The 15640-nt window shown below is 42.3% G+C and overlaps 1 protein-coding gene across 1 annotated transcript in view; it reads right to left on the reverse strand.

Moving 5' to 3' along the window:
• The window catches only part of LOC129050020 (E3 ubiquitin-protein ligase HERC2-like), a 32593-nt gene that overhangs the window by 15298 nt on the left and 1655 nt on the right, over positions 1-15640 (reverse strand). The window contains 18 exon segments of the mRNA XM_054531305.2: positions 848-1039; positions 1738-1889; positions 2008-2144; positions 2221-2241; positions 2243-2395; positions 2932-3065; positions 5707-5902; positions 5995-6122; positions 6230-6302; positions 6304-6363; positions 6637-6752; positions 6755-6817; positions 6820-6849; positions 9753-9903; positions 10905-11008; positions 11392-11562; positions 12629-12690; positions 14740-14915. Coding sequence (XP_054387280.1) covers positions 848-1039; positions 1738-1889; positions 2008-2144; positions 2221-2241; positions 2243-2395; positions 2932-3065; positions 5707-5902; positions 5995-6122; positions 6230-6302; positions 6304-6363; positions 6637-6752; positions 6755-6817; positions 6820-6849; positions 9753-9903; positions 10905-11008; positions 11392-11562; positions 12629-12690; positions 14740-14915 — 2119 coding nt within the window.

The following is a 15640-nucleotide window of genomic DNA, read 5'->3' on the forward strand; positions in this document are numbered from 1 at the left end:
CAATGTCATTCATCATTAGTGAAACACAAATCAAAATCATAATGAGATACCACTTCACACCCACTAGGATGGCCTCAATCCAAAACAAAAAAAAAAGAAAAGAAAACCACAAAAAATAGTGTTGGCAGGGAAGTAGAGAAACTGGAACCCTGGAATCCTGCCCACTGGTGGTGGGAATGTAAAAATGATACGGCACTGTGGAAAAGTTTGGTAGTTTCTTAGTAAGTTACACAGTTGTACCATATGACCCTGTAATTCCAGTCCTAGCTGTATAATCAAAAGAACTAGAAACAAGTGTTCAAACAAGTATTTGTATATAAATGTTCCTAGCAGCACTATTCACAAAAGTCAAAAGGCAAAACCAACCCAAATGTCCATCAACAGATAAATGAATAAACAAAATGTTATCTATTCATACAATGAAATCTTTTTCAGCCATAAAAATAAGGTACTGATATATACCAAATGAAATAACCCAGACACAAAGGCCACAAATGGTATGATTCCATTTATATGAAATATCCAGGATATGCAAATCCATAGACAGAGAAAGCAGATTTGTGACTATCAGGGGCTGGAGAGCAGGGTGAGTCAGGACTGATGGCTAAATGGGGTGCATTTATAGTGATGAAAAAGTTCTACAACTAGACAGTGGTGATGACTCTAGAAAATTCTGAATATATTTAATACCGCTGAACTGCGATGTTAAAATGCTACACTTTCTGCTATTTGTGTCTTACCATAATTTACAAAAAGCTTAAAAAAAAAAAAAAAAAAAAGAAAAGAAAAGCAATCAAAGCAAAATCTTGACGTTTTCCCAAAGGCTCTCAAGCCGGTGCAGACCTACCAATCAGGCGCAGTGCCGTCTGAGCGAGGGCCAGCATTCCGGAATTGAGCAGGAGGTCGAGGTTGTTTGCGCCGTGCTGCAGGGTGAGCATGCTGAGTACCACCAGGAGGAAGCGGGCTTGCGGGATGGTCCCCAGGCTGGGTCCTGACAGGTTCTCATTGGTGATGGTTTGCAGGGGAACTGGCTGGATACCTAATGAGCATTGGCACCCACTGACATTTCTTGTGATGGATACAAGAATAAACGTAACGCAGAAAGCACGGGCGATTACTCTAAACATCTGACTATTTTGACACCCACTGACTTTTCTCGTGCATGAATGCAAGAATAAACGTAACGCAGAAGGCACGGGCGATTACTTTAAACATCTGACTATTTTCCAGGGGTTTCCACTGAGTGGGCAGCTCTGTCATGCTGCACGATGGGCCTACCCCCTGCATTCTATGCACAGGTCGTTCCATCTGTCTACAGGACTTAGCATGTTGCTCTCTGAATACCCTGGTGCCCTATTCCATTCCTCCCATTTCAAATGTAAAAGTTATGTCTCCCTTTTCCTCCACAAAACCAATCTAATCAACTCTCTGTAGATGCTCAAACTATACAGAAAATAAATATTAATATAGGACACAGACACTTTAGGATATATGGTGATACACATAAAAAGGTCAAAATGTGAAAATGTTATACTAGAGTACTTCAACATTGTGTCTCCTGCTAAATTTTAAAGTTTTGTTTAAAATCTGAGAAAGCTGACAGCAGCATAGATTATACAAGTACAAAGTACAAACTTATTAAAGTCTTCTCAAAAGCAAAAATTGGCATTTGCAAGTTTCCACAACATATAATTAAAGGCAAACCATAAAATAACACTGATGCAGTTGTTGACTCACCAAACTCTTTAAATTTGGCACTGGCATCTATCAAAACATTTCAAATGTTCCTAACAGTCCAAGCATACAGCTTGCCAAAGGTGACTTCCAGCAGCATCCGATTAAAAGGTGAGATCAAATCAACATCCTTTAAACAATCAGTAAGAGGTTCCCTTTCAAATAAAGACAAAGAATTTGACTCGGGACACTGCCAGACTTCTAACTGTTACAGAACAACATTCTGTTGCCACAGCTTCCTTAATTAAGAAAAAAAATATGCTAACGTTTTACCCTGTATCGATTCCTTCAGGAATAAGTCTTTGCCATCCACAAAACATCGCATACCGCACAGATGGAAGTAAGAAATTCTTGCTCACCAGTTTTAAAATTGTATCTATCCCTTCCAGGCGAACCTCTGCTCTCTCCAACTGCAAAATATCATGCATACAGTTAAGTGTTATGTATATTACCCAATGCAGAGATGCATTTCTCATCAAATGTTACCTGTTTTAGTAGGCACTTTCTTATTTTTTTCCACATCCACTGGCTCTTCTTTAAGGGCAAATTCAGCAATTGTACAGAGGAGTGGAGACTGCGGATAAAGACCCTGCACATTCTGCTTCAACCACTTGTATTTGTGAACACCTGTAACAGTACTCAACTGCGGCTGCCATTTGTCCTAACAAAGGAAAACAATTTTCATCATTAGTCTGCCCTATTTAATATTAAACTGTGCTCTAAAAGTTATTCAAGTAAAATATAAATAATGCTCACAGGTTTAAATTGGTTAAAATATGTTAAACTTAGTAATTAATACACGGTTTTAAAACTATGCTATAAATATAAGTGAATTTATAATCTTTATACTAATGTATGTTGGAACAGGCTAGCTTGGCATATAAAGTTAAGTTATGGTTCATATTAATAGCCACAGGGCCCAGCACTGTTTCTGGAACAAAGAATATATTTAAGGAATGAATGGTGGATAACTAATGATACAATCTAGTACCAAAAATAAAAGGAAACCCTTCTCCAGCTACAGCTCTGACCAGGACATCATAAGTCAAGTTCATGAAGCATCACTGGGGCCGTATTTCTAACAACCACCCGTCCCTCCCTCCGGATGCTCAGGTACAGAGGTACGAGACTGTGGATTCCTTTGCTACGTGCTATGATTCTATTCAACCAACCTCAGAATCACAGAAAATACTGCACCTTGGGCGATTTAATTGCAAGGGGTCTCTTGTCCACATTTATTAGACTATGAGGCAAAATGCAAGCTTCTTCTAAATCACTCTCTTCATTTCCAATTTTTTCTTCATTATCCGTAGATTCTGGCTTCTTAGGAACTGTGTTTTAAAACATCATTCACTATAAAAATCATACACTTAAATATAATTTTAAATTAAGAAATACTTAGATTTGCATGAAGGACAAATATTTCATTCAAATAAACATCTAAACAACATTATAAATTGCAACGCTCAAACAACAAGAGTGAAATGATCACCCTGGCAGAACAAAAAGACAAAGTGAGAGTGTGATGAGGGGAGAAGCCCCGAAGCAGGGGAAGCCTGGCAGCCAGCAAGCTCTTCCTCAAGTGCCAGAGAGTGAACATTTGAGTCTTTCAGGCCATGCAGTCTGTTGCAAATACTCAACTCTGCTGCTGTAGCACAAAAAGTAACCACAGATAAAGCAACAGGTGTAGCTGTGCTCCCGTAAAACTCTATTTATGGTGCTACAATTTTACCTTCATGTAATTTTCATGTGTCAAAAATAATATACTTCTTTTGATTGTTAAAAAACAATTTCAAACTGGAAAAAAAGAAAAGGTCTTAGTCCATGGGCAACACAAAGCAAGCAAGAGGTGGAATTTTAACCACAGTTCCTGGCTTGTCCACCCTGGTCCAGTTCAGTGGTTCTGTTAGTGTGTAACCGAATCAATTGAATTCACTGTGATATGTGGAATTTCCTCCCTATATTTTATCTCTTTTAAAATTTTTGGTCTAAATCTCCTCAGCATATAATATAAAAAATAAGCAACATGATAACACACCTGGGCAGTAAAGAGCTAACATAGCAGGCCGGGGTTGCTCAAACCCTGCAAATTCCCAAGGAAGGTCTGTCCCTTCAGGGTTGGTCCTTCTTCTAGGAGCTGAGCTCTGAGCCCTTGGAACATCCTGACTGATAAGCTTTTTGGTATACCTGACACCCAGGACCTTGTGGCAGTGGTCTGGCCAGGTAGTTTATGTTAATGATGTGACTTGCGAGGGACCACTTGTTTTTGCACCGGGGCACTGGAGTCTGAGTAATTGAGGTCAGTCACATGGGCACTGCCTGCATAGGTGACTGGCCCCCAACAAAATCTCTAGACTCGAGGCTCAGGTGCGCTGGCCTGGTTAACATTTCTTTACACATGATGTGACACACTTGCTGGGAGAGCTAAGCACATCCACGTGACGCCACTGGGGAGAGACACCAAAGCTTGTGCCTAGTTTCCTCTGGACTTCCCTCCATGCACCCTTCCCCTTGCTAATTTTAATCTGTATCCTTTCTGCGGTAAAAAAACACAGCTGTGAGTATAACAGCTCTTCTGAGTCGTTTTAGTGAATCATCAAGCCTGAGAGAAGGCTCGGGGATCCCTGACACAGCAACAGGAATATTAATCACTTAATCTTTTCAAGTTACTTAATTTCCAAAAAAAAGAAAACCAGCTTGAAACAACACACAATAAATCTATAAACCCACAAGAAACTCTAAAAGTGACAGTGTGGGCTCAGAACCCACGGATATGAGATGGCAAATGGTGGAGTCTCCCTCCCTCATGCCGAGGCGGCCTGTCTCCTCGGCCCGGGCTGAGTTCCTGCGTGCCTGGGTTCAAGGAATTGCAGCAGTGTGACTGCTGTTACTTCCTGATCCAGAGCACCCATTGGATCCAGACAGGCTGTTATGGTGTAGGGTTTGTTCAGGAACAATCAAATTAGGATGGCTTCTAAAACACTTTAGTCTTTCATAAGCTTATTGTTCAAAACACCCATCAGAAACTCAGTAATTAATACTGTTCAATAAGCAGGTTTGTGAGTAAATCAGTATAAGTCATAATATGATCAGAGGCCAGGCACGGTGGCTCACGCCTGTAATCCCAGCACTTTGGGAGGCCGAGGCAGGAAGATCACGAGGTCAGGAGATCAAGACCATCTTGGCCAACATGGTGAAATCCCGTTTCTACTAAAATACAAAAATTAGCCAGGCGTGGTGGCGCGTGCCTGTAATCCCAGCTACTTGGAAGGCTGAGGCAGGGGAATCCTTTGAACCTGGGAGGTGGAGGTTGCAGTGAGCTGAGATCACACCACTGCACTCCAGCCTGGCGACAGAGCAAGACTCCGTCTCAAAGAAATAAAAAAAGGATATAATCAGAAATTTCTGTAGTTTATTTATAATCACAAGTGACTAAATTCTAAACTATTTTATAATTTCTAAGCATTTTTATTCAAATTTGGATTTAATGCAAAAAGACTTTTCTGTACCCTTACACAGCTACTTCCAGGAAAATGTCAGTAACTCTTTTAGCTTCCCTTTATAATTCTCCATGTATCAGAATACTCAATATTTCCAAACAAAAAACATTTCTTTAGAAGAATGGCAATAAGTTTAAATGTTCCCATTATATCTCATTACCAGAATAACTAATAAAATAAAAATACTTCCTTGTTCTCATCAATTTAGCAAAGATTATTTACATTTTCAACATCAATTTACTAGTAATCAAATCATACCACACTCAATTCCTAATCGGCCTCATTGTCTGATTGCTTGGAAAAATAAGCGAGATTTCTGTATTTAATCATAAGTATACATAAAAATGATGGCAGCAGGTAGAAATGTCACATGGAATCAACAGTAGAGAAACTTCACTCTGAAATCACAGGTCCAGTGAGGCAGGGTGAAGCACATGCTTTAATAGTATCTTCTGTCCTTTTACATTCTCACCTCTCTTTTTCCTTCATTCTTGAATTATCTTCTGAGCTATCCTCCTCCAACGGGGCAAATAACTTAACGATTTAAACTTAGACATTATAGAGAGGTCATTACAAACAGCAGGTCTCAATTCGTTAAGGAGGAATCTCAAACGTTCGATGACAGGAGCACAGACCTCCTTGTAAGAACGGCCCTGTTCTTGATGAGTCTGCAAAGTTAACCAGGAAAAGACAACTTTAACAACAAATATTTCAGCAACTGTCTGCAAAGCACAGAATAAAAAGAATTAAAATCTATCACCTTAATGAGCGAACATTTTGCTTGGTAGACAACTCTACAAACATCCACCACTGACTTAGGCAACGTTCTGTGCTTTACTTGCTCAATACCAAGTGCACCTGCATGAACTAAAGATAATGCCACATGACCTGTAAAAAGACATTTAAAAGAAGGGCAGGGAAGGAATGAATATGTACTGCAGGTTAGTCGAGGGATCTGCAGTGTAGCTAAAGTACACAGATATTGAGCTCCTTACCTAAATCTTCATGTTTCGAGAGGCAACATAACAGCAAGCGACTGACATCTTCCACGGGATGCTCAGGGGGAAAACATGATTGGTGTGGTCAAATGGCACTGCCTACAGTACCTTTCTATTTGACACAAAAAGTCCTGCAACAGAAACAGCTGGAGGTAACCTCAGAGCCACCCAGTGAGTCTTCACAAATCTTAAACATGCCACAGCTTCTGATGCACTTGCAGTCAGTAATGCTTCTGAAGCCTCGCTAGCATGTTAACACAATCAGGTTCTCACCTCAAAACCCTCCAGATAATACATGAAACAAAGTCTGTGCTGTGTTAACCAAAGAGCACATAAGTATTCCTATGTCAAAGTCCTCAGATAAACAGAGCACTGAGGTGGCAGTGGGGGCAGGCCTAGCTCACCTTCATGTTGTGATCCTGAATGTTATTGTCTGCAATGGCTTGCAGAAATGCCTGGGAATGGTCCCCCAGAGCCCATCTGTGGGAGTAGAGTCGAGATTTGCTGGCAGGTGTGCCCCTGGGGAGCTGCAGTGGTCCTCATCTTTCTCCTCTTTGTAGCTGTAGTGGATCTGGCTGGTGTGCGGCTTCCAGAGAAGATGGATGACTGAAGCCATTCTAGAAAATGCACATGCAGACATGAAAGAGAAACTCAAGTGCACAACTCAAAATAAATACTATAAAAAAAAAAAAAGATGCTCAACTGAACACTCAATTTAGAAGGTGAAATTCAGCATCATTCATATGAAAGAGCTCCACCTAAGATGTTTAAACAGGTTGACTTATAATTCCTCTATCTACGTGAACACACTTTCTGGTGATTCCACACGCCTCAGGCATGGCATCAGAACTCAGGATCGTAGTTCCAGTCCAGCATTCACTGGATACCTGTGCTCTGCCTGCAGCTGCCTGGTTCCACAGATACCGTGTGAAGACTGAGGTGCACATTCTAACAAGGAAGGCAGCAAAGGGCACCACTGACACAATTAATCACAGGATTTCAAGTCCAAAACTATGTGCAATGGATGACTATGGGGGTACCAGGGAGACTGGAAGACAGACCACCGCTATTCTGAGGGTCAGTAAGGGACTTGTGGAAGCAACAACTGAGCTAAGATGAGAAATAAGACCTAGACGCTGAGTATCCAGGCAGGGAACAGCACATCTGAAGGATTTCTACAAAGAATTACATCCTCAGGGTAAGCTACGTATTCCTAGAGCACTTATAAAGGAACGAAAAGGAGAAAATATTTAACAAACACACAATCTTTAATGAAGGATAGATCCCTGGAGATGGGAGGGCCGACGGACTGGAAAGGAGACCTGTGCATGGTGCCAGGCACGGGATCGGCCAGTGCGAATGTTAATTACAACTGCTTATGGTCACTTGAGGGAGTGGCACATACACACAAAATTAGTATGTGCACCACTACAGATCTCTATTAAGGATCTGTGTTATCAAATACTGCTCCAAATCCAAGCAATCAAAGCGGGCATGCACTTAGTGTTCTTTTACTGGACATTTAGATTTTAGAGCACTCAGGAGCATTCCCCAACCCACCACATTCATTCTCCTGAAACACTAATCCAATGCCGACTCTCTCTGGCCCTCTCTCTTTAAGCACAGGACCGCCCCTCCTTACTGCTCCAAGATAAGCCTCTGAGCCTCCTGTGGATCGGACCCACCTGCCAGGGCCCATGGCACCCTCTGCCCTGGAGCTCGCCAGCCCTGCCCTCCTTGCCAATTTAAACAAAGCCCATCTTCTGGCAAGCAATGAGCCTTGAGGAGGACGGAGGGAAGCAGACACCTCACAGGACACCACAGGCAGCCCAGCACCCAGCACTGCACAAAGGTCCACCCATCAGGGGGCTGTGTGGACACCAAGATCCTCCTTCCCCGCAAACCTCTGCCACACCCACTCTCGCAAGCAGCAGGAAAGCCCTGCTCCTCTCAGCAGTGCCCTTGACACTCCTGCGTTTTCTGCCCAGAATGCTCCCTCACACAATTTCAGGACTGCTGCCAATGTGAAGCCTTTCTTCTCCCAGAACCACGTATGAACCTCTCCATTTCACCATTCACCACCTTGTAACGTGACCTGCTTAGAATGCTGGCTCATCAACAAGCAGCAGCTGAAGGCAGAGGCATGTCCTATCCATCACTGCATCCTGAACACCTCGCATGGTAACGGCACCAGAAAGCAGAGGCGTGTCCTATCCATCACTGCATCCTGAACACCTCACATGGTAACGGCACTAGAAAGCAGAGGCGTGTCCTATCCATCACTGCATCCTGAACACCTCGCACGGTAACGGCACCAGAAAGCAGAGGCGTGTCCTATCCATCACTGCATCCTGAACACCTCATATGGTAACGGCACTAGGCAACTGCTCAACAGAAGCTGCTCAATGGACAGACAGACAGACAGACAGATGGGAAATGCACAACTACATGAAGGAAAATGTAAACCCATCTTAGGAGACAGGAAGAAGCTTATTATTTTAGGTGGTTACAAAGGCTGCCATCCTGAACTATAACTGACTTGAGCCTGGTCTGGTAAAAACGCAGTCCTCAAGTAGAATGCTGTTCCCTGAGAGGACAGCTGATCCACATTCTGTGCAATTTCTGGGCATTCAGGCAGAAAAAAGCCATGCTGAGCCCATCAGGCAGAGGCTGCAATACGTGAGAACACCACAGGGTAGACGGGTAGACATTCCTGCACACTTTTTAGCTTCCTCTGCAGCAACAGACCATGAGGGCAAATAACAGCCACTCACAGCTGTTTCTACCTGATTCAGTCTCACTATCCTTATTATTATTTTTTTTTAACGTCATCAACTGTGTTGAATACTCCTCTCCTTTTTTTTTTGAGACAGAGTCTCACGCTTGTCACCCAGGCTGGAGTGCAGTGGTGCGATCTCAGCTCACTGCAACCTCTGTCTCCTGGGTTCAAGCAATTCTCCTACCTCAGCCTCCCGAGTAACTGGGATTACAGGCACCTGTCACCACACCCAGCTAATTTTTGCATTTTTAGTAGACATGGGGTTTCACCACATTGGCCAGGCTGGTCTCGAACTCCTGACCTCAGGTGATCCACCCGCCTCAGCCTCCCAAAGTGCTGGGATTACAGGCATGAGCCACCGCCTGGCCATCTCCTACTTTTTTAAAGAGAGAGTCTTGTTTTGTCACCCAGGCTGGAGTGCAGTGGTATGATCATGACTCACTGCAACCTCAACCTCCCAGGCTCAAGCGATCCTCCTACCTCAGCCTCCTGAGTATCTGGGACTCCAAGTATGTGCCACCATGCCTGGATAATTTTTGTGTATATTGTAGAGATGGGGTTTTGCCATGTTGCCCAGGCTGGTCTCAAACTCTTGACCTCAAGCAATCCACATGCCTCAACCTCCCAAAGTGCTGGGATTACAGGCATGAACCACTGTGCCCGGCCCTCTCCCACTCTTAATGGCACTTACAGTTCAAAAAAAATAATCTGCTAATCAGCAAAAAGCAAAGATTTTCTTACTGGCACATTCAATCTCGACAGGAGACAGCGGTGCGCTCATTGCTAAATAGGAAGCATGTAATCCGAGAAGCAGGCCCAGATTCCTCTCTGTGTCTATCAGAGGTGAAGAGAGACTTCCCAGATCTGGTATGGTGACAACTTCTTGGTCAGGCTGGAAAAATAAATTTCATCATCAATCTGAGGAAACAGAATTAATTAAAAACATAAAACCAAAAGGACAGCTCTGTCCTGCAACTGTACCGCCATGTGAGCCCAGGGGTGCTCTGGGCGTTCTGCCCCTCCATCCTGTAATGAGTTTTTGCTGCTGTGCCCAAGTAACAGCAGATACCACATAAACCCACATGCCCAATAAAGCAGGCAGCAACCGCACAGCCCTACTGTAGAAAAACTAAAGCACAGATACGTGATTTGGCTAGAATATTCCTTAGGAATCAGTTTCCAAAGTGACTGTACACCTTGCTTCAGAAAGTATAATGAATTGTTACATGCATAAATAACCCACTGGGCAACAAAACTATGACAAGTATTCGATGACAAGTATTAGTGGACTGTGACCACACATGTAGAGGAAATGAAATTTATTCTAACAAAAATCAAACTCTGAAAAAAGCAAGAGTTCAACTTTTCCAGTCACAGAAGATATTTACAGCAAAGTTAATTCTCCCCTTCATAAAATGCTTTAAGCCCTGCCCTAATGGCATTTAATACATTTTATTACTTGCAGATACCTGGAAAGCTAATCCCAATATATAAATTCTATGTGTTCGTGAATACATAGGAAGGACATATTTCTATTGTAAAGAATTACACTTCTACATAGTTCTTCCCAAAAAATACACACCTCAAGATAATAAGCCATTCCAAATTTCTACATAAGACCAAAGTGTAACCTCTTTTCTTGTGGAACACTGTCTATATTTCTCACAAATTGAACATTTAAAAAACAATCTTTCAAGACCAGTACATCACAGATCTTAACACGAATAAATGTAAATTCATTTATGACAAAACTTCTAAAGGATCTTTATATTTATCCCTAATGCCCCCCAAAAGACTCAGATATCAGTACTTCTAGATCCAAATATTCCTATCACAAACACACAGAGGGTATCCCCTGCCATCCTCTGCATCATTCAAGGCATACAGCCTCACCTCCAAATATTGGCCAACACAAAATGCGTAAACGGATTCCCGGGTGTCTTCAAACTGCAAAGCAGCTTCCAAAGCTACCACTGGGTCTTCCCCTGCAAACTGAGCTGAAACAAAAAGAGAAAAAGCAACATGAGTTCAATTCAGCTTGCCTGAAGAGCTATAGGAGAAACAGTGAGTAGGAAATAAGTTAGGTGCTTAACTCAAAAGTGAGGGTTACCAGAGTATAATGACCTCCCACTGTCTCCCAGGGTTGCCTGGGCCGACTCAGAACTTGAAATGAGTTCCAAGTATTAAAACAAAAATGCATAATGAAAGGAAATTCTTCAAATGTGCTCAATTTGTTGATAAGACAGACACCAAAGCCACCGATACATTAAAGTATGCGGGGGCTGGCACAAAACTAAAGAAATCATTTATAAGCCAAATACTCTGCTTAGAATGATACAGGTTGTAACTTTTAACCAGGAAATAAGAAGTGTAATCTTACCAAGAATACTATTTCCTGTTAACGACTGTGTCTGGAAGTCCTTTATATCATATACTTTCCCGTCAATCACAGTCCAGAAGCCTCCATCTTTATTATGGTTCTCCAAATCAGCTTTGCGTATAAGTGTCACCTCCTCATTATTTCTACAGTTCTGACCTGTAAAAAATGACTCTGTATATACAGAAACCAGAATCAGTCCATCGATCAATCAACAGGTAAAATGAAAAGAACAAACTGTGTGAAAGAACTACAAGCAGAAATAAACAAATCCACAATCAAAATGGGAGAAATACATATCTAGCTCTGAAACTAATACCACACATACAAATTCTATTAAATATAGAATGCTTTAAAAAAAAATCTAGACAGCATGAATATCAAATCTGGCCATGCCAGGCCACAGAGCAAATCTCAACAGATTTCAAAGAAATAAAGTTACAGAGCATGTGTGCTGACTACAATGCAGTTAAATTAGAAATAGGTTTTCAAAAATTCATTCAAAATAAAATAAAAATGACTCTGTATATACAGAAAATAAAAATATTCATTCACATATTTGAAAATTATAAAATACACTCATAAGTAACCCAAAATTCTAAGAAAAAATGACTATGAAAATTAGAAAATGTGTTCAATTAATAATCAAAATACTGCAGATCAAAATTGGTGACATACAACTAAATGCATGCTTGAGGGCATTTACGCCTTTAAATGTGTGTATTAGAGGGAAAAAGCTAAAAAAGAAAAGAAACACCGAATCAATAAAAGTCTATTAGTTCATAAAAGTACTCAAAAAAAGAAAACCTGAGTGGTGGTCACCTATGCAAGTGCTAGGATACCAACTCAATATTACCAAAAATAGTTAAAGGGAGGTGGCAGTTCAAGAAGTCAAGCCTAGATTATGTCCTTCCTGTACAGATTGTACCTCCTGCTAACCAGACAGCAGAGGGCAAGGTTGGTGGGGATTTTATAGAGGACACGCAGCACATGAATTCCCTGGTCTAGTTCACAGAACTAAAGCGGGAGCCACCGAGCACTACAGGCCTCCTGAGCCAACAGAAAGCATGCAGCATGACTCCAGACGTAACACCACCCCAACGAGACTGAATCCAAATCCAACCAAACCTCTAGATCTAACCAGCAGATTAATGGAACTAACAGAAGAACATGTTGGTCTAGAATAAGAGAAAGCAATCAACCAAATTCAGAAAATGTGAAGTTCTCCAAAATAACCAACCTGCTTCTTTGAAAAAGAAAACGGTATGATCAGAGACAGGGAGAGGAGGGCCTGGAGCCATGCTGTTTGGAGAAAGAGACTAGAAGCATATGTCAAGCAATGCCAACACAGAGAACGTGCTCAGGTCGTAATTCAAAATTACCACCTAAAAAAGGCATTTTTGAGATAGTCCAGGAAAATGTAACATGGGCCGCATGTTAGGTTAAGGAATCACTGTTAATCTTATAGACAGGATAATGATATTGTAGAGTTTTTTTTTTAAATCCTTAAGAGGTAAAATGCCTTAAAATGTTTTAAAGACAGAGTTATGCTTTAAAATAATCCAATCAGCCAGGCACGGTGGCTCATGCCTGTAATCCCAGCACTTTGGGAGGCCGAGGCGGGCAGATCACGAAGTCAGGAGATCGAGACCATCCTGGCTAACACAGTGAAACCCCATCTCATACCACGCCGTATTACCGCATTTAACAGGTATAATGAAGCAACTTGAACAGGCTATTTTTCCATTTCCATTGCATTTCAACAGAGCCCATTAAAAAGTAGTATAAATGGCCCTTAAATACTAATATATTTTAAAATGCTCAAACTATATCGGGGTCACCACTTTGTGCTTTAGCAGGCAAAATCCCAAAAGCCCACACACAAGGCTGGGAGGCCAGCAGCCCTATTGGTGGTGAGAGAAATCAAGATGTACAGGAGCAATCTGGTGACAACCAGCCCACACTAGATGCATCCCCACCTGTGCATGTGCACAGGCACACATGCGTGCACACATGGAGGACATGTGTTCCAGGTCAGGCCTTGCAGAACTATTTTTGTTGTTGTTGTTGTTGTTGTTTGAGATGGAGTTTCACTTTTGTTGCCCAGCCTGGAATGCAGTGGTGTGATCTCGGCTCACTGCAACCTCTGCCTCCCAGGTTCAAGGGATTCTCCCGCCTCAGCCTCCCGAGTAGCTGGGATTATAGGCATGCACCACCATGCCCTGCTAACTGTTGTATTTTTCAGTAGAGACGGGGTTTCTCCAAGTTGGCCAGGCTGATCTCCAACTCCCAACCTCAGGTGATCCACCCACCTTGGCCTCCCAAAGTGCTGGGATTACAGGCGTGAGCCACCACACCCGACCCTCAGCACTATTTGTATAGCAACATTGTGGCAATAAGCCCAAGTGTCCACCAATAAGAGACTCACTAAAGAAAGATACATAAAAGACACATCCACACACTGAAGACTAAGCTGCTTTATAAAAACTAAGAGCGACACTCTGATAAAGTACTCCAGTATATATGGTTAGTTAAAAAAAACAAGCAGCACAAGTAATGCAACATGCTACCACTAGCGTACTCATTCCAGAGAACAAGGAGGTTACAGAGGAGACTGAAAAGTCAGAGGCAGCAGGTGAGAAATGGCTGGAAGGCGTGGGCGGGGAAGCGACAGTGTGTCTCTACCTAGGTTTGATTTTTGAACCATGTGACTGTATTCCTTTTTTTTTTAATGACTGTAAAACAAAATAAATGCTCTTCATACTAGAAATAAAATGTTAGCAAAATCTGCATTCAAAACTAGGATTACTGTTCTACACTGGCAAAGTTCACTACCATTAGCAGAGGCAGTTTTCTCATTGACATAATGAGATACAACAGCGTGCATGGGGTCCTCAGCGGGCCTGCACCCTACAGGTGCTCCACACATGCAAATCACTACTATTACCATTACTATTACATAACAGATATAATATATAATTATACTGTCACTACTATAACCAGCATTACATACTAAGACAGCCTGCATTCAGAGTATAAAGAAGGCTGTGGAACCCCCTGCAGAAGGTGGGAGGGCCTGGGGCTGTGCATAAAGGGGAGCTCTCTGGGGCTGTGCCAACTGAACCTGGAACCTGGGCCCCCAGGTTGGGTCCCCAGGCCTGTGTGCCTCAGCTTGCTCATCATTCACTCTCAACACGGATAACACCTTCAACTGCAAACACATTTAAAAACCACAGGCCAGCTCCCGCTACCAATACCAGAAAAAGCAAGTCTCCACACAGGCCCAGGATGAGAGCCTACAAGTGGTACTAGCTACAAAACACATGGAGAACACGGTTCTTGCACACACACCTTATGAGATGTTGGAGAGCTACATGGCGGAGGCATCTACAGGGTGTAGCCAGATGGTCTAGATGGGCCAAGACAACAACTGCCATTTGTTGCAGATCAATGGCAAGCTCGTTGTCTTGTGGAAGGGTGAGGTACCTCAGGAAACTCTCACTGGGGCTCAGAGGGCCAGACAAAAGCTAGAAGGGAAAAGTAAACAAACATTCAGAAATGGTGGGAAAAATTAAAGTAACACAGTGAGCCTTTACCCACTCTTTATATTTTGGTATTGACTCATTTGACCCATCAAATGAAATGCTGATGATACAGTTATACTATACAGCTATGTATTTGTGCAGCACATAAACTGTGTAAATGTCTAAATTTGCGGTATACATGTACACAACATTGACTGTGCATGTATACATTTATGATACCACAGGTAAGTTGAATCCACACAGATTACTAACATGAGCAAACCACCCTACAGGCCTAGGACCCCTGGAGAAAGGCAGAAGCACCTCTGTGGGAACCCAGCACAGCATCTCAAGCTGGCCTTGAAATCTAAAACCAAAACCTTTATTTTAATCTAAACGTTGCCCACTCTGGAGAATACCTACTTTCATTTGCAAATTAAATCATAGTTCTAATTCTTCTAAAGGCAGAAGAGCCCTATTATCATTAGGTTAAAGACTACCAAATAATAGAAAAATTAAAACAAGGCATGATATTGAAATGCCTAAGACTTTCCCAAAAAGACACAAAATCCAACTTGTACTTGACCTGTAAAGACCAGCAGTCCTGGAGGTTTACGCCCAGGGCCCCACATGCCTGCTCCTCCCCCAGCTCGGCGTCCACACCTGTTAAGGGGGGAGCTGGTACTAAACAGAGTGACAGCTCAGGTGACACACCCTGCACAGAGCCC

The sequence above is a fragment of the Pongo abelii genome, chromosome 16 (assembly GCF_028885655.2).
Source record: "Pongo abelii isolate AG06213 chromosome 16, NHGRI_mPonAbe1-v2.0_pri, whole genome shotgun sequence".
NCBI lineage: Eukaryota > Metazoa > Chordata > Mammalia > Primates > Hominidae > Pongo > Pongo abelii.